Source organism: Pithys albifrons, chromosome 4 (genome assembly GCF_047495875.1).
Source record: "Pithys albifrons albifrons isolate INPA30051 chromosome 4, PitAlb_v1, whole genome shotgun sequence".
Taxonomy (NCBI): domain Eukaryota; kingdom Metazoa; phylum Chordata; class Aves; order Passeriformes; family Thamnophilidae; genus Pithys; species Pithys albifrons.
The window spans coordinates 79509387-79528557 of NC_092461.1; the positions used below are offsets into that span (position 1 = coordinate 79509387).

Sequence of the window (19171 nt, forward strand, 5' to 3'; positions counted from 1 at the left end):
AGTAACAGGATCCAGCTACCAGAACTGCATTCCTTAATGGATGTATTATTAGAATGTAGGGTGTTAATAGAAGAATGGAGAGTAATTCAAGTTAATGTAGAAAAAAATAAGATCAGTGCCAGTATATTCAAGGCTAAGAAGTTACAGGATGGCAATAAAACTAAAGGAAAGAAAATTATTACTTAAGGAACATGAACAGTTAAAATTGCAGCTAAACATGAAATACTGACTACTATAGAACAGCTCTCATTGTACTTAGGAGACTCCCATTACTGAATTACTCAAGACACCAGACAAATAAGAACACACCAGTTTTTCATGGCGAAATATGTGGCAAGACGATTCTCACCAATACATCTGACAATTTGACTACTTTTGCACTAGCTGTACTGAGAAGTATGTTTCATATGACCTTAACAAAAAAACCTGACACTTATACCTCAGTACTTTGTAGTTCTGACTGGAAAACTGAAGGAGAAATAGCATATGCATTCATTTTCAATCTATAATGGAATATGAAGAAAAAAGGCAAGTCTTGAGATGCATGAGAAAATAGATCTATATTAATGGATGTTAATACAACTTTCAAAAATATATATACTGGAAGATTAATTTGAATAGGGTAGTTGCATCTGAATTACAAACACCATAAATAAGGAACATAAACTGAAAATGCAAATAGACTTGCATAGATAAGCCCAGTATAACAGATCTAACATCAATTGCTGTGTCATGAGGATAAAGACTTTGTAATGTAACATATCATGTTAACAAATCATATTGCATTTACTGGTCCTTATTATTACCTATAATCTATTTGGCCATCCATGGACATAAGCAATAGAAAGAGGCTAGGACTGGAACTGAGCAGTACCTCCTAAGAAGCTGTAGAAGCGCCTTGTCCCGAGACTAGAAAAAGTCACCTTAGATTAGGAATTTCTTAGCACTATACATGATATAATAATGCACATTACAGACAACCTTCACACAGGAACTGAGCACAGTATGAACCAGAACCCTTTTTCACCAGAAAACTCTTATGACACCCAGAAACTTGGCTTACACTTTTTAAATAATATTTCTCACATTATCCCTCCAAATGGCAAGCAATGTAAATGTGGAACTATAATGGTTGCATGGCTGTCCCTACCTACTGCACTTCAGTTTTCACAAGTAAAATTTCCATCCTCAGCTCCAAGTGTCTGACACAACTGACTTCAGTCTCATCAGTTGTGACCAAAAGAAAACTTATGACTGACCCACAGAAGAAGAAAAGAGGATTAATACAAAAAATGTCATCCTTTGTATTTTTCTCAATCTCTTAGTGAATAGACCAAGGACAATGGGAGCAGCAATAACAGGGAACATTGAATGACAAAACTATAATCAGAGATAAACTTCGCAGCATATTTGATAGTCTATTAGCTCCAAAAATCATGAATTCACAGAAAACAAGAGTGTCAAAAATATCCAAATCTATTTAGACCCCATTGTTTGCAGAAAAGGACTGCTGCTTGCATTTTGTCTTTGATAGCTTGGCTTAATTTCAATTTCTTCAGAGAAGCTACTGGAGAAGTGGAGGCTGTCCTACTGCTTTATAAATTTTTGTTTCAAGGGAAGGAAACCATTTTGAAGAAGAATTTTGATAAAACACGAACAGTTTCTTCTCACCTTCCTTCACTTTAGTCCAACTGTAAACCTGGATCAAACAGAAGCACTTTCCTGAAGTAAAAATCAGCTCAAAAAAAGAACCTTATCTTTCTACAATCCAGCTCATCACTCTCCAAAGAAGAAATAGAAGATAAAAATGCAATTCCATTCCCAAAATGCAGGTAAGAGGAAAGATTTACTTGAGTGTCTTTAGACTACTCTGGGATAATATCTCTTTCTGATGATGCACAGTGCTGACCTAAGCCTCCCCTAGAGCTCAAAGGACAGATATTGTGCCTCAGCATCAGGGCTGGAAGTGGAGCTTGCTGGGGTAAATAGACAGTGCAATGCAGGAGGACTCTGCATTCGATCCAAATCAAATTATGAGAAATAAGCCCATCTGTAATACAAACTACTGCCAACTCCTTCCACAGAACAGTTTTGTGGAAAATATCACAGTGAGATGATTGTTATTTCCATGTATTTTCACTGAGAATTCATGCATATACTTTTATGATAAAAGTCCTTACAAGCAAATGTGAAGTCAATGTCCTGTGTGGTCTCTGATATACTCAGATCCACCATTATAAAGAAAATTGTCCTCAGTACCCTCAGTTGAATTCAGGTACTATCACAAGATGAGATTACGTGAACAAATAGTTGCCTCTTTGAAGGATCAGAGTTTATGTGCTGAGAGTTTACATCCTGGACCACAGACAACAATTTAATTACAGAAGAGTTGATAAAAGCATCTATTTAACATTTAATGATTTAAACAAAGCAATAAAGAAGCACCATAGTAATGAAATTAAATTATCAGAGTTGTCATGAATTTGCAGCAGAAATACACTGTATGTATTTCTAATTGTTCTAACATAGGACACCAGCCTTTTGGTACACTAATGAGAAGGCCACCATGAAAACAACAGATATATATAATTCTATAACCTACTAAAGGAGTAGTACTCTGCTGCTGGTAATGTATATTTATATTGCAAGACAGCCAAAAGGCCTCAATTAGGTTCTGTCCCCCATTGTGCTGGGCATTGTGGAAATACAAAAGGGAACAAAGTCTAAGCCCCAAAGGGCTTGTAGTGTAAAAAGATAAGTGATATAGTGAAGAGACAAGCAATGGGATGCATTCAAAATAGACTGACTGTTTTAATACCTATATGCATTTTTCATCCTTTCAAGCTGCCAAGAATAAAGAATAATCCTGATCTGCTTCCTTGAATCTACTGTACTCTGTTTGAATATTGCTTCCAATGTTAACTGGTGCCTGGTTAAGATTTTCCTTTAAAAAAAACAAAACAACCCAAACAATTTCAAACCAGTTATATTTCCCTTGTTTTACAATGGCATACAATTAAAAAAGATGAAACAAAATTAATTCAAAACCAACATAAAACTACCAGCGAGGATGGAAAACAGTGAGAATTTAGTTACTCTAAGTGAGAATTTAGTTATTTTTGCCCTTGACAATTGTTGGACATATTTTCATACAGACACAGATAATGTCCTCTAATTCCACTTCAGGAGTCTATTCCTGTCACTTAAACATTATCTAAAGGTCCCTATGGAGGTGTTCATTTAAAGCTGATGCTGGCACAGTTTTTCACTCTTTTCTAGCCATCTGGTCACATACTAAATTGTCAGCTATTTTATCTAAAACCAAAAAGAAGATTGAAGGAGTAAACAAAAACATCAACAGAAGTCTCAGGCTCTGAAGTAATCACAACAATCAAGCCTAAAGTTATGATTTCTCCTCACCCACAAAATTCAGACACACGAGACTTAATAAAAAGAAACTGTGAATTTCAAAAGGTTGCAACCTGAGGCTATTTTGACACCCCTCTCCCTCGGCAGCCCATACACAGACCTGTAAACACACTTTGAGTATTTGTGTTGCCTCCTCTTCCCCCACCCCACTCTCCTAACAATTAATAGAAAATATACATATCCATTTCTTCACATTTAAAAATTAGAATCCCAGAGGCTGGCAATCAGAATTATTTTGCAAGCCACTTCATATAACCTTTTAATATAAATTTTTAAATGTGGATGCCTCAGTCCTACGCTTTCTCTGCATACTGACAACAGAATGTGGAAGCTGACTGTCTTGTTCAAGCACCCATATGAGAGAATTTGCTACAGTTTCTATACAAATAGACAAGAGTCCCACTACATCAAAATGAAACCAAATCATCTTAGCAAACCTCTTTTTTCCTCATGGTCTTCTCTCTTCTCTGTGCAACGTTGTTCCATCTTACACATACACTTAGATGTGCCATAAGTGCTTCGTTTAAAGTGCATAAAAGCTATCCACAGCTCTCCTAAGAATGAAACAGTTTTAATATTTTCTGATCCATGTTCCTGCCACAAACATTCACCGGCAGTATGATAGCTCCAAGAGGAGACATCTGATTCTTGACATTTAAAGATACAATACTGGTGAAAAATAGTGACGCTGTATTAACTGCAAACAGCTTGTGAGGGAGTAGGTGATGTACTCCTAAAATGTATAATCAGAACAAGCAATAATTTCAGCCTTTTCATTTTTTATTTTTGACTCAAAGCCATGAAAAAGAGGAATAGCCCAATAAACAAATCTGGACACATTACAATAACCATTTTAAGAGAATTTATATTCTATGTCTAAAAGAAAAGTAGGTTTTCCTGCTGGAGAAAGTACTCAGGTACCCCCAAGTTTCTCAAAAAGGTCTCAAAAGCTTTTATAAAAAAGGAGCAGTAAATGAAGGCAAATCTTGAAATTACAGAAATCAAAGAATTTGTATCCTGGTAACATTCAGTTAATTGATATTGTAATGCAAAATGCAAGCACTACAACATCAAATTCCTTATACCCCTACTGTGACAGCCTTATAAATTCAAGAAGTACACAGAAAGGTCTTATTTTTCCCACATGAAAAAAATAATCCTGTTCTAACATGAACTGTTTTTTTGTAATACTGAGTGCTGGTAGAAAAAAGGAAAAAGAAAAGAAAAAGTAAATTTATTTTTAATTTCAGCAGCAGTACCCCTTGTTTGGTGATCAGTGGCTTCCATGGAAGGCTGAGACATCAGAGCAAACCTCCAAACCCCACAAACACCTGAAACAAGGCAGAGCACAGTTAACAGCAATCAGTTTCCACACTGTACCTGGAGGTACTGACATGACCGTTCCTGTTGACACGTCTCTGCCTTCACCACTGTCTGATCCATGTTAACTGATGCTTTCTGGTAAACTTCACGGGCTCTGCTCACGGTTAATGTAGAGGACCAAGAGCTTTTCTTCATTAACTGGGAGTCCAAATTCACAGGCAGGTTTGCACAGGTAGAACATTTGACATCATTATTGCTTCTGGAGGACTTCACAGTATGTTCGCTAATAGTGTTATAGGCTTCCATAAAGTATTGGGAAGAAGAACGATCAGGGCATCTTCCCATGGTCATGACCCCACTGGGACCATGATAAATGCAAACATCATTGTCCAAGTTGTCATCTGAACTCCACCAGCCTGATGCATTGGTTCTGGTCTTACCTTCTGATCGCCTTTCTTTACTCTTGCTGCGCTTCCCATACCTCATCGTCTGTGACTCCTCTGGACTTGCTTTTCCCCCATTTATGCTCCCCTTGGATGGTCCCTCCAGCGAATGGGACTTGGTAAAGAGCTTTTGGACAGAATGAACCAGATGCCGGATCCTCCCTGGGCTGTCACTGCGGTGCTCCATGGCAGTTCGCTTGTACTGCAGAGTGTGGTAGCCATCCCGATTCAGAGGCAGCTGCCGTTCAAACTGGTCTAAAAGATTGGCAGGAATGCGGTTGGTCTTGTTGGCAGTTCCATGGGGAACCAAAGCACACTCGTCCTTGAGTTCGTGGTGAGAACTGTAATGCCTTCGGGGAAATGTGCTGCTGGCAATCTGATCATTGTAGGGCACCATGCACTCTGCCTGAAAAGAGTTCCTTTGAGTGTAGTAAGGGTGGTCTGCAGGATGGGGGTCCACCGGGTTTAACAAATATGGCTTCCTGTCCTGGTGATGTGGCAGACTGTCACATGGAGGGTCACAGGCAACCCCGTGATGATGACTACGGCTGCTAGATAATCCCTTCATCCTTGATGTAAAGCAAGTCCCAAAGTCATCTAATACGTATGGCTGTGCAACAGGCAGATCTCAGAGAAAGGCCTGAAAAAATGAAATACAACAGAGGCTATAAGATATTCAAGCTAAGGGAATAAACAGCATATGCACATTTAGCATTCTTTGTTTCTTATTGTAAAAATAATTGAGATAAATATTTTCTGATTCTTTTTATCACTTAATCTTTCCCATGTCCCACACAGTGCTAACAATACTTAAATAGTACACAAGAAAAATTATTTTGTTCCATTAGCTGGAAAGCAGATGCAAGGAAATTTTCCCAATATGAAAAGTAAGATAAGTATTGTCACCTGTATTCTAAAACCTCAGTCCTGAAAACATTCATGCATGGGGGCCTCCCAGGAGGAGCTCACCTGCACATTTTCAGGGCCACATGGATGCATCAAAATAGACCATGTCAGTAAAGAAACACTTTCTGGACTTCTTTGAGCCAGACATAAAGCACGGTGAAATTAATAGGAAATTTTCTCCGACTTCAATGCACATTATTTGCATGATTCAAGTGCAGTTTTACTCAATCTGTATGTTGTCTGCCCAGACTGTAAACATTTCAAGATAATATCAACACAATTACACCTGTAAGTTACTTTCAAATTAAGAATAAAATAACAATATATTATATTGTCAAAAGGAAGCTAAACCAACTGTTCCAATAACCTATATATTTGGGAGGGTGGGGTTTGGAGGGTTGTATTTAATATTTGTTGGCTTCTATTCACAAAAAAAACCCTCAACCAAAACCCACCCCTCTTATTCTGCTAATGTATGCCTTGGCTTAATTCTCCATAATTTTTCAGTGTACTAAGCAGTGTTTAAATATCCCTACCTACTCCTACCATTAGAGGAACTGGTATAGCCACAACTTGCACATGGCAGTAACAGTGTAAAATATTTCAGCACTTAATTCTTGATTGCAGTTTTTTGACCCTGAAGTGACTCAAAGTGCTACAGAAAATTGGTTACAAAAAGCAAAAATGGAAATCTTCATCCCAAGTGATGCAATAATCTCTCTGAGGCCAGGTGCTCTCATTTGAGCCATCAACACTAGCAAAGTCTGGATGCAACTGCTACTGCAGCCTCTGAGCTACTAATGTGTAAATTACGGGGTTTCAGATGTGGCCAAACAGTCTCATGGTGCTGTCTCAGCTCCTGATGGGCAGAGGACTCCTTAAGGGATCCCCTCTTACACTGCACTGCAATGGCAGTCACTTGGCTATTTTATTCCTTTCTGGAAGAGTTAATCAAATAGTAATTTTGAAAATGTAACTCTTGAGATCTTTCTTGGAGCAGCAATAAACATACACAGCGGGCAGGTTTCCACTATGTTCCTCCAGTGTTCTTTTCATTAAAGTTCATGTTTTAACAGGTTGTAGACATTGTACCTCTTGGCAAATTGGCAAGAATAAGTTTTCTAAAATAGCATTTAGCTACTGTCAGTCTGGAAAAGCATGCTCTGTATTTCATCAGAACATATTTTATATTTTCTTCTGAATCTGTGGTGAGCCAAAGAGGAGTTTTTTTCAATATGCATAAAAGCTAATCTGGATGTCCTGCATTTCATTCCCCCTCACAGGATCCCTGCAGTGCAGAAAATGTTCGTTCTCAGCAGACCTGGAATTCCAAAAAGAGCTTTCAAAACACCACAAAAGACTCTTGAAATATATTCCAAATGGGTAAGTTGACTGGTTGACCTGAAGAGGAGTATGGATAAAGGTGCCTTTAAAAGCACAAAAATAATATATTCATAGAGGTGGACTTCTCAATTATATCATAGTGACAATACTCAGCATTTCTAAAGAACGTCTTACATCCCTACCAACTGTTTTAGAAGTGTGATCTATTAGACTGTAATCAAGAAACATCCAATGCGATGTAGTAGTAGATTCATTACAGAGGTAATTGAAAATGTGACTTGAACAAAAATACCCCATCATGAAGAATACTTATAAAGAATAAAAAGACCAAATAAAAATACTTCTGACTCTGGTATCTATGAATATCTTTCACATACCTAGTCTTATGAAAACAAACCTTCAGCCAGTTAATTTTTAAATTATTTCAATTCTCTTAAAGTAATGCACTAGTGTGCTATACAAGATGAAAAAATTAAAACCTTGCCTCAAATAGTTCAGTAAACTGGGACATGCCAAAACCAAGTGATTTCTTTTCACTTTTTCATTATCTGAATGGCTCCAAAATCTTCATTTTTGTGTACTGTGGAAAAAGACTATGTATAAACAAAGAACTGAAAGGACTGATAATTTGTAGCATAGTAAAGTCATGGCATGCATAGGGGATGTCATAGAATTATTAAGAATATTTAGTCTTAATATATTGATAAAAAGAAATGGCTGGGATGAGAAAATGATCTGATTTATTCCTGGAACAGATTATTGTGGAACATCTTGAAGTTAAAATGAGCTTAAAATATATAACTATGGTTTGACCAATTGGAACAGCCATGTTACAAGCTGTGTTTTGGATGGACTGGCAGTATGGATGCTATGGAGGATGTGAAAGAAGTGGTAAAAAGCGAGAAAGCTTATGAAAAGTGACATTTGTCTGAATAGTGAGACAGTGACAGGCTTTCAAAAAATTGTGGAGGAAGATTGGCTAAGCACTGCTATATGAGCTTGGATGGCAAGCAAGATGGAAATGTTTAGGAGAAAAGATACATATAGTTCTACACCTATTTTCAGTCTGAACTGTCAATGAATCTTCTATGAGGAAGTACTGGAGAAAAAAGAAGATAGATAGGACGATCTACCCAAAAGGAATCAGGTAAATAGATACAGAGAATAACAGAAAATATGCCTGTGAAAGCAAAAGTTCATAGGGTTATGAAAAAGCAGATTTAAAAAAGGGGGATAAAAGAAGAAACAAAAAAAGAAATGAAGACCAGAGAGTGATAGAAAAACCAAACCAAAAATAAAAGCGAACAACCAATCTGTGTAATAAAAAGGATGGTAAAGGCTCCAAAATATGGGAGAAATTGAAATTCAGAGTAAAACCTCTTTATTCCCAACTCCTAGAATGGTGTATGCATTAAAAGAGGATTTTTTTCTGCTGCAACAGCACTGAAAACATCTATTTTATCATGTCAATTGTGATAAAAAGGAGTATTTACTGAAATATAGCTTCATTTCACCTTAACTGTATTTCTGCTGCCATAGTATTGAAAGTGTACTGAATTAGGAAAAGACCCCAATCATGTACCATAGTGTACCATTTGGGAAGGAAAGAATTAGCATAATATGATAAACACTTAAGAAAGGAGTGTTACTTTTCTTAAATATTTAGTAGACAATTGTTCTCCACAAAATTGCCCCAAACAGGAAACCTAAATCACTTTCACACGTCATCCTGTTTTAATACATTAATATATGTCTAGGAAAAGTCCTACAGTCTCTGATTTCATTAGTATTTTTCAATATTTTTGCATAATTTTCCATAACTGTGTTGACTGAACCTGTGTTGGCTGTTAATTTCAATGCTTAGTGAAATTAACAGCTGGAGACAGGGCTATCCGATCATGCCATAAATAGCTGAGAGGAAACCAATTTAGACATTTATTGTACCATTATTTTTTGGCCAAAAGAGGAACATTTAATTACTCATGAAATAAAGCAAGACAATTGATGAACATACTAATAGTTGAAATAGCAATTCTATAGACAGCAGACCAAAACTACTTGATGGTATAGGAATAAATGAGATGTTAAATAGATACAGCATTATAAGGCTGAAGAATATTTATTACTTTCAACATTCATGTCACATTTGCTTTTGTTTTCTTGAGGATGCCCTGGTAGGAAGGATATGAATATACTCATCCTTGTTGTTAATGTGGTCTCCCTAATGCACAACAATTTGCTGGAATAGCCTAGTGGTTAGAAAAATACCTATTTAAAACCTATGTTATCAAAGTGAAAATGAATGCAAAATAACAAAATCTGAATTCAGGAATCCTTTTACAAATTTCATATAACTATATTGTATACTCACATGTTTCAAAATTATTCATAAAACACCTGTTGGGGAAACATATTCTTTCTGTCAGCTAAAAGTGCAAACGTCTGTTGCCACAGAGCCCCTCCAAATTTATCTCACAAGACTGCAGAATTATGTTTCTTACATTTTTGCAGGAAGCTGTGCAAAACAATCAGATAACAAATCTTTTCACTTAATGTGTACATAGGTATACAGAGAATACTTAGATAATACAGGTGAAGTAGCAGGTAGTACAAAATGGAATTAATAAATCAATATTACTAATATAATAAAGAGGGTTTATGGCCATTAGCAACTTACAAACCTTCTTAACTGAAATGTATTTTATAGGCTAAGTATGAAGAATCAACATTCATAATTTTTGAATTTTTTTTCCTAGTAATTGGATTACATTATAGCAGTTCAAGACCTAGAGCAAGGCAAACTGTCATAGCACGATACAATGTGTAATGTAAAGATTTAGTTCAATAGCTTTTAAGATAACTGATATAAGAAAGATATGGACCTGTTGGAGCAAGACAACAGGAGACCACAAAGATTGCCAGATTGCTGGAGGCCCTCTCCTATGAGGAAAGCCTGAGAGAACTGGAATTTTTCAGCCTAGAGACTAGAAGGTTCCAGGGAGACCTTATAGCAGGTTTCCTAACGGGGGCCTACAAGAGAGCTGGACAGGGACTTTTTACAAGGGCATGTGGTGATATAAAGTCAAAGGAGGGAATGGCTTCAAACTGAAAAGGAGCAAATTTATATTAGATATTAGGGAGGAATTCTTTACTCTGCCTGTGATGAGACACAGGAACAAGTTGCCCAGAGAAGCTGTGGATAACCCATCCAGCCTGCAAATGTTCAAGGCCAGGCTGGATGGGGCTTTGAGCAATGTGCTCTAGTGCAAGGTGCAGGGAGGTTGTAACTAGATGATCTCTTCTCTAAGGTCCCATCCAACCCAAACCATTCTATAATTATACGATTCTATGATCTATGTCAAGGTGTGTAACTTAACTATAAAACCATGCAAATAAAATATGCATGAGAAACAGGTAAACGTGCTCTTGAAATTTGCATTAGCAATATATAGGGGCAAGTCACAACATTACATGTAGTCACAGAATCACAGAATTACAGGATGAGTGAGGTCAAAAGGTGCGAGGGTGGGTAATGCGTTGCCACAAAAAGGGACCACAGTGGGTCACCTGGTTCAACCTCCCTGCTCCAGCAGGGTGCCCTGGAGCACATTACTCAGGATTGTGTCCAGACAGCTTTTGAACTATCTCCAGTGAGGGAGACTTCATGTCTCTGGGCAATCTGTTCCAGTGCTTAGTCATCACACAATAAGGTTTATCCTCATCTTCGGGTGGAACCTCCTGTGCATCAGTTCCTGCCCGTTGCCTCTTGTTGTAGTGGTTGGCACCAATGAGAAGAGCCTAAACCCACCCTCTTGGCACCTCCCTTCAGATATTTGAGTACATTGATGAGGTCACCTCTCAGTAGTCACTTTGTGAGGCTGAACAGGCCCAACTCTCTCTGCCTTTCCTCGTAAGTGAGATGTTCCATTTCCTCAATCATCCTTGTAACCCTCTTGTGGACCTGCTTCAGGAGCTCCATGTCTCTCCTGTATTGAGAAGCCCAGAACTGGACACAGTACTCCAGAGGTGGCCTCACCAGGGCTGAGCAGAGGGGCAGGATCACCTCCTTTGACCTACTGGCAATGCTCTTCTAATACACCCCAGGATACCACTGGCCTTCTTGGCCATGAGGATACACTGCTGGCTCCTGGACGACTTGTCCACCAGGACTCCCAGGTCCTTTTTCTTGCAGACCTGCTTTCCAGCGGGTCAGCGCCCAGCCTGTACTGGTACTTGGGGTTATTCTTCCCCAGGTGTGGGACACTGCACTTGCCTTTGTTGAATTTTAGAAGGTTCACATCTCTCCGGCCTGTCAAGGCCCATCTGAAGGGCTGCACAGTCATCTGGGATACTGACCACTCCTCTCAGCTTTGTGTCATCAGTGAACTTGCTGAGGAGGCATCTATCCCTTAATCCAACTAATTGGTGAGTAAGTTAATCAATACTGGACCCACATTTGACCCTTGGGGAATACTGCTAGTGACTGGCCTCCAACTAGACCTGTTGCCACTGACCATGACCCTCTGGGAACGGCCATTCAGACAGTTCTCCATCCCCCTCATCATTCACTTGTTCAGCCTGCACTTCCTGAGCTTGCCAATGAGGATATCATGGGAGACAGTGTCATAAGCCATGCTGAAGTCCTGGTAGACAACATCTACGGCTGTCCCTTCATCTATCAAGCCACTTGTTCCATCACAGAAGTCAATCATTTTGGCTAAGCACAATTTCCCTTTGGTGAATTCATACTGACTACTACTAATCAGCTTTCTGTCTTCCACATGCTCAGAGATGGCCTTTAGCATGAGCTGTTCCACCACCTTTCAAGGGATTGAGGTGAGGCTGTGTATTGGGTTTGCATGGCCACATTTTGGTAGCAGGGGGAACTACAGGGGTGGCTTCTATAAGAAGCCACTAAAGTCTCAACTCATGTCCAACAGAGCCAATGCTAACTGGCTCCTAGATGAACCCACTGCTGCCCAAGGCTGAACCTGTTAGTGATGGTCATAACACCTCTGTGATAACACATATGAAGAAAAAAAAGTTATTGTGCAATGCAATTGTGCCCAGAGAAGAGGAGTGAGAATATGTGAAAGGAACAACCTTGCAGACAACAAGGCCAGTGGAGAAAAAGGGGGAGAAGTGCTTCAGGTGCCAGAACTGAGATTCCTCTGCAGCCTGTGGTGAAGGCCACAGTGAGGCAGGCTCTCCTCCCGCAGTCCATGGAGGTCAATGGGAGTGCAGAGATCCACCTGCAGCCTGTGGAGGAGACACAACTGAGCAGGTGGATGCCCAAAGAAAGGCACTGTGACCCCATGGGAAGCCTGGGCAGAAGCAGGCTCCTGGCAGGGACCAGTGGAGAGAGGAGCCCATGGGGGAGCAGGTTTCCTGGTAGGACTTGTGACCCTGTGGGGCACCCATGCTGCAGCAGGCTGTTCTTGAACGACTGCACTCTGTGAAGAGTGACTCATGTTAGAGCAGTTCGTGAAGAACTGTTGCCTGTGGGAAGGACTCATGCTGGGGAAGTTCATGGAGGACTGTCTCACGTGGGAGGGACCCTATGGGGAGCAGAAGGACTCTTCTCCCTGAGCAGAGGCAGAAACAGTGATGATATGTGCTGAACTGTCCGTAACCTCCACTTTTCATCTCCCTCTGTCCAAGAAGGAGGGAGGGGCAGAGGGAAGGTGTTTTTATTATTTACTTCTCATTATCCTGCTCTGATTTTGACTGGTCATAAATTCAGTTAATTTCCCCAAGCTGAGTCTGTTTTGCCCATTATGGTAATCCGTTTGTGATCACTTATGAGCCTGTAGTTTTTCTCTCCCTGGTCTATTTGCAGAGGGGAGAAATACAGAGCCTTTGATAGGCATCTGGCATCCAGCCAGGGCCAACATACCCCAGGCTCACTGGTCTGTAGTTGGCTGGATCCTTGTTCTTGTCCTTTTTTAAGGCTGGGGTGACATTTGCAGGTACTTCTCTTAAGGACCATGATCTTTCTAAGATGTTTGAGAGTTGTCGAGCAATGATGTCCAGCAGTTCCCTCAACACTTGTGGGTGCATCCAATCCAGGCATATGGACTTGTGGATGTCAGGTTTGACTCCACAGTTTCTAACACAGTCCTTCTCAACCAAGGGGAAGCCTTCTTTTCTTAAAGAGAGAAATTACCAACAGTTAGCTACCAACAAAGACACCTTAGTTGTCATTAGGCCCACAGCACCTAGAGTCTTGCCTGTTCATAAGCTAAGGAGAGAGATGTTAAATTTTTTTATTGTTTGGTGAATGTGATTCTTCTAAGATACCACTACAGTGAGTCAGAGGATGCTTCTGAATCCTCAGGTGTCCGTCACGTCTATAAACCAAAGGGCTGGGACACAGGTGAAAAGCAATGTAAATACATAATGTATATAGACCTCCAAGTCAGGAGGGCATTTAATCACGTGAACAAATTGAAACACACCATATTGGTACTTACACCTTAGACTGCAGCAGTCTTTTCGAAAAGAAATGCTGTCTTACTGTTTGAACTGAGAGGACATAAATGATGCTTTTTAGCAATATTGTCTGTAGTTGTGATCTCATTTTATGCTCTATGGTAAACACACAGAGGTTCTAATTACCATACTGAACTCCAAAGATTCTCAGCATTTGCTTATTTATTTACTCCCACCCTATGGAATGTTCCCAGAGAAATTCCTTTCCCCAGTTCTCAAACATTTACAAACAAGTGGAAGATACATTTACACTGAGAATCAAACTTCCACATGCTCCTCATGTAGCACATTGTCTTATTCCCAAAGGTCTTGGTATTTTGCAGTCATTATGTGTGGCCTTTCTGTTATGTTAAATCACATTAATGAAAATCTAGACATTAGTAAAAGGATAAATATTCTAAAATGCAACTATCCACATATTTCAATAAAGGTGTTCAGAAGAAAATGAGGTCTCAAATTATCTTCCTAATACATTTTGGCATGTAATATGAATGATTCAGTGCCTTGGGTAAAACTCTAAAGAGAATGTCTAATTTTTGCTCCTATGTCAGCAATCACACCAGGCAAGTGATATTTACAATATAATTTAATCTTGAACAGTGGACAGGGAGTCATAAGGAGGAGAGTTTTGGCCCGTAACATTAATTCATTCCAAGTTCACAGGCAGATCAATAGGTGGGAGTTACCAAGGAAAAATACAATTACCTGATCTGTGAGGCGGTCCTTGTGAATGGTACGCACACAGAAAAAAAATGAGAAGCATCCTAACAATAATGTAATAAAAATTGGTGGGTTTATTTTCCCTGTCTGCATCCAACAATCTTTAGTTTGCATATACTTGTGATGACAAGTTTCAGATTTGCACTTTTCATCCACATGCTTCTGGTGAGGAACTGTGGCAGTCAGTTCAAGGATACCATGTGCCTTAAAGTTTTGGGTTTGGTCTTCTCTTCATCTCTGTGGCTAATATAAAGATGATTCTCCACTAGAAGTGTCATGAAAACTCCAGTGACTAAGTGTGGTAGTTTTGGCCTTAATTTTAGTAGGCCATATAGGCACTGTTGAAGCATACACCTCATACACAAATTTAGATGTTGCATTTTATCCTTTGTAGGAGGATGAACTTTACATCCTTAATATTTTTTTAAGCAGAAGTTACAGTGAATTTTCAGAACGCTGTTTCATCTGGGAGAACAGCAAAAGTGAATCAAAAGGAATATACACCAAAATTTGGAATGAGGTTGACACTCACCTGGGTTGCTATCTTTTATGTATCCTAGAGTAGCACCTAAGTTTTCAGCTCTAGAGATATTTTACTTCTTTCTTCACAGAAGGTTTCTTAAAAAGTAAGGACTACAGTCACTACTTCCAATCAATTACAGATAATCAATGGGATATGGGTGTCTTATATTATCTCAGATAATAAAAGGAAGCAAGTATCCAGGAGAGGTCACACGTTCCTACAGCACTGGCATCTGATAAAATTACTGAGGAGATCGCAGTGGTATAAAACATACAGCATTAAATGACTAATACACATATGGAGATATCAAGTATGGATCTAGATTCCTGCAAGCCAGTCAGTTATGAATGTCAACGGTTTATTTTTCTAGTAGGAATGAGGTGATCAGCAGATAAAACCTACCCTCAACATCTGCAATGTACTTTTCCTGTCAAAGTGAAATAAATTCATGCTCTGCAATGTGGTCACATAGTGAAAATGGACATCTTTGTACTAAAAGAAGCTCTTGATCCTCATTGTAAGGACAGCAGTGGGACTAAGTGAAGGAGCCATTATAGTGACTGACAGTGATCTAATGGAAGCTGCTAATCTATGTCAGACCTTGAACCAACATTACACAAACCGCAGCTGCATGGGTCAATAACTTATTTTCTACCAGTTTTTTCAGTGTTCTGCAATTTTGTAGCATGGCAATTTTGTGACAGGTATCACAGTAAATTGTTCCCTGAGCTACAGGTTTTCAACATCTCTAGAGGTTTTCTACACATATATTGAAAGAATAATATTCACTGTCAAGCCAGGGAACTGGCTTTTCAAGGCACACAATACCTGAGAATCCATACTTTGACTTCTGTGATGGCAGTGACAGTGTGATTGTGTGATTACATGACTCTGCTGGTCTTGACTAGCAAATCTCATGACTCAAACTGCCTCTGAGCTTTTTACTACTCGCTATTTAGAAATTAAGTGAAACATTATGTTAAATATTTCTTGCTCCATAAAAATTCACTCAATTCACTCATTTCAATCAGAACACTCATTTTACTTTAATGAAACATAGTGTTATGAGACTCTTTCTGCAGCTTCAGTCTTACTCACAAACCTTGACTTCATTTAGCAGAAACAGAGATTGATTTCCTTAAAAAATATTCTTTGAAATACGCTATGATATTCTGAGTCCAAGCAAAGGAAAAACATACAAGCACCAGAATCTCTACGCTCGCAGATGGTTTCCCATCTTGGCTTTGAATTGGTAGCTCTATTTGGATGGTGCCATCTTTGAACATCTGTTGTCAGCCCCAGAAACCAATGAAAAAGGAAAGGGAAGAAACTCATGGAAATGTTACAGAAGCTCTGTGAAGACCAAGGGTAAGAGTTGTGAAGACATTACTGTTAACAGAATGATAATACAGGGTTTATTAATCATCACACTAGCCCCAATAGTTGCTCACCCCACCTCCCTCAACTAGTCCACTAGAAAGAACATGCAAAGGCTCAGTGAAACTGTCCCATATTGTAACTATGAGCAAGAACTTCCTGGAAAATTCACTTCATAGTCATATTGGTATTATGGAGCTTTGACTGTATCAACAAATGTCACCATTATGACCACCCTGCTTGGTCATGGATATGTTCCAGGTTCTGTGTGCTCAAGCCAGGTTTCTCCATTGAGGCAATAGGAAAAGAGATGAGGCATACAGTGCCAAGAATGTTTTGCTCATATCCAAGACCAGTGAACTTCTACATAGGAGAAAACTGACTCCTGGAAGAAACAGAAGTCCTCTCTGAAGGTAGGAGATAAAAATGCTCAGTCAGCAAGGTAGAAAAGCTCATTGGGTTGGTAGAAAACAATCATGCTTAGATCAAAACTTAATCTTTCTCATTTCAACCAGTTCCTCCCAGCTCCATCTAAAAGTAAAAACCAGCAATTTCGAGCTTGGTATGGCACTGAATATAAAACATCTGTTGTAGTTTGGGATTATTATGTAAATTCTCGAAGCAGTTAACTGTGATCGCTGGGGTGGGGGCAGGTTTGTCTCTTTTGGGTTTTTTTTTTGGATATTCTCCTCAGTCTTGGCTCGGCGGAACGGGGGAGTGGGGGCTCCAAGGAGGCAGGCTGCCCTGCTGGTTACTGCTGGGGTTTTCCCTGGCTGTCTTGCCGCTGCCTACTTCGGATTACTTTTTCCTGCCGTGCTGCTACCTGCCTTGGATTTGCTGCTGGTTGCTCGTACCTTTTCTGCTTCTTGAACGGGGAACACAGGGGGAAGAGACTGAGTCCATCTGAAAGCCCACTGCTCGTCTGTTTCGCTGGAGAGGGACTGAAACTCACCCTGCAGCCAGCGGGCTGTGACAAGGACACTTAAGTATAACCTTTCCTCCCGGAGGAAAACCTGCTGGGTTTTGTTGTTGTTGTTTTTTTTTTTTTTTTCTTCTTTTCTCTTATGGTGTTGGGGAAGTGGGTTGCACTAGTCTGTTTACATATATATATATATATATAGCAGTTATCCTTCTTGTATTAAAATTCCTTTTCTTAAATTTGATAAAGAGTGGGGTGATTATTGTGGAGGAGGCCCCTCCCCTGCTTGTGGGTAAAACATTTTGGTTTTTCCCCTCAAACCGAGACATTTCTTGGCGCCCAACGTGTGGGGCTTGTAAACAAAGAAGGATAACTGCTATTTTGTGGCACCATGTGGGTCTTGAGCTTAGGGTTCATCAGGACCATCCTGTATAATATATTGGCTTTTTGTTGGTACAAATTCATGCCAAAAGGAGCGGCAGGTTTAAGTCTTATCAACAAATCAATGAGCAAAACTCAAATAGCCACAATTATTATTGAGTTCTTACTCTGGATTTATGGTGCCATGAATTCGATGCCTTTGGATGTCATGTGGGTGGTGCTCTCCAGGCTGTTTTCCTGCCGCAACCTAAGCTGCTACCTCTGGGGATTCAGTGATAATAGTACGGACCCTTGGGAAGGAACAAAGGGGAATCTCTTCTCCCAACCCTTTGTCCATTCCCCATTCAAGTCTGCTACAACAGCTTTTGAGATGTTTAAATTCTCCCTGGATGCCAGAGATATCTTGCTCTTTATGGTTTTTCTGCAAGGTTGTATCCCTGCGGCTTACAGAATGTTTGAAGGTAGGGCCAGGGTTTTTCCAGAATGCATTCAGAAACCTAGCCCAGTGAAGGGGGAAAAGCGAGAGAATAAAACCCCTGATGCCACAGTGAAGGGAGAAAAGGATGAGGCTAAACCAGGAGGACAGGCCAAGCCTATGGAAGTTGCCCCTATTCAGAAAAGGAAATATAAGACCAAATTAGACCATCCAGCAGACGATGAGGGGGCTGCTGCACCTCCACAGCAAGCAGACCCAGAGCCTGAGATCATCACTGAGTCATTGTCATTTGATAATCTCCGTAGTTTGCGGAAAGACATTGCTCGACACCCGGGTGAGCCCATCCTGACTTGGTTGATCCGAGTTTGGGACCTTATGGGTGAAACCTTACAACTGGATGGTGCTGAAGCCAGGTTTTTGGGGGCTCTGGCCCAGGATGTGGCTATTGAACAGGTGTTCGTGAGGGAATCAAAGCCCCTGTCACTCTGGGCACGACTTCTAACGAGTGTAAGAGAGAAGTTTGTTTATAGAGAAATCCTGCAGGAACATCATATTAGGAAGACTTGGAAGACGATGGAAGAAGGAATTTTACGTCTGAGGGAGATGGCAATGATGGACGTGCTTTTTGGAAGAGGTGGGCAAGCCAATAATGACCCTGACAAGGTCAGATGCACACCACATATGTGGTGGGACCTTTCACGCTCGGGGCCAGCTGAATACACCGATTTCCTGGCATCCATGTATAGGGAAGAGAACCATGAAACAGTGGGCGCTGTAGCAAATAAGCTCCGGATATATGAAAGCATGACCCACAGCCCAATGCAGGCCCGTATTTCTGCTGTAGAGACATTGGTTGAGAGTCTCAAGACGCTGCCTGC

The 19171-nt window shown here is 40.0% G+C and overlaps 1 protein-coding gene across 5 annotated transcripts in view; it reads right to left on the reverse strand.

The window, feature by feature from the left end:
• DLGAP1 (DLG associated protein 1) overlaps nt 1-19171 on the reverse strand; it is a 423046-nt gene that overhangs the window by 132612 nt on the left and 271263 nt on the right. For all 5 annotated transcript variants that reach the window (XM_071554752.1, XM_071554753.1, XM_071554749.1 and 2 more), the window contains one exon: nt 4810-5835. In XM_071554752.1, the coding sequence (XP_071410853.1) occupies nt 4810-5763 (954 nt within the window). In that variant the 5' untranslated portion in view covers nt 5764-5835. The remainder of the gene's footprint in view (nt 1-4809; nt 5836-19171) is intronic.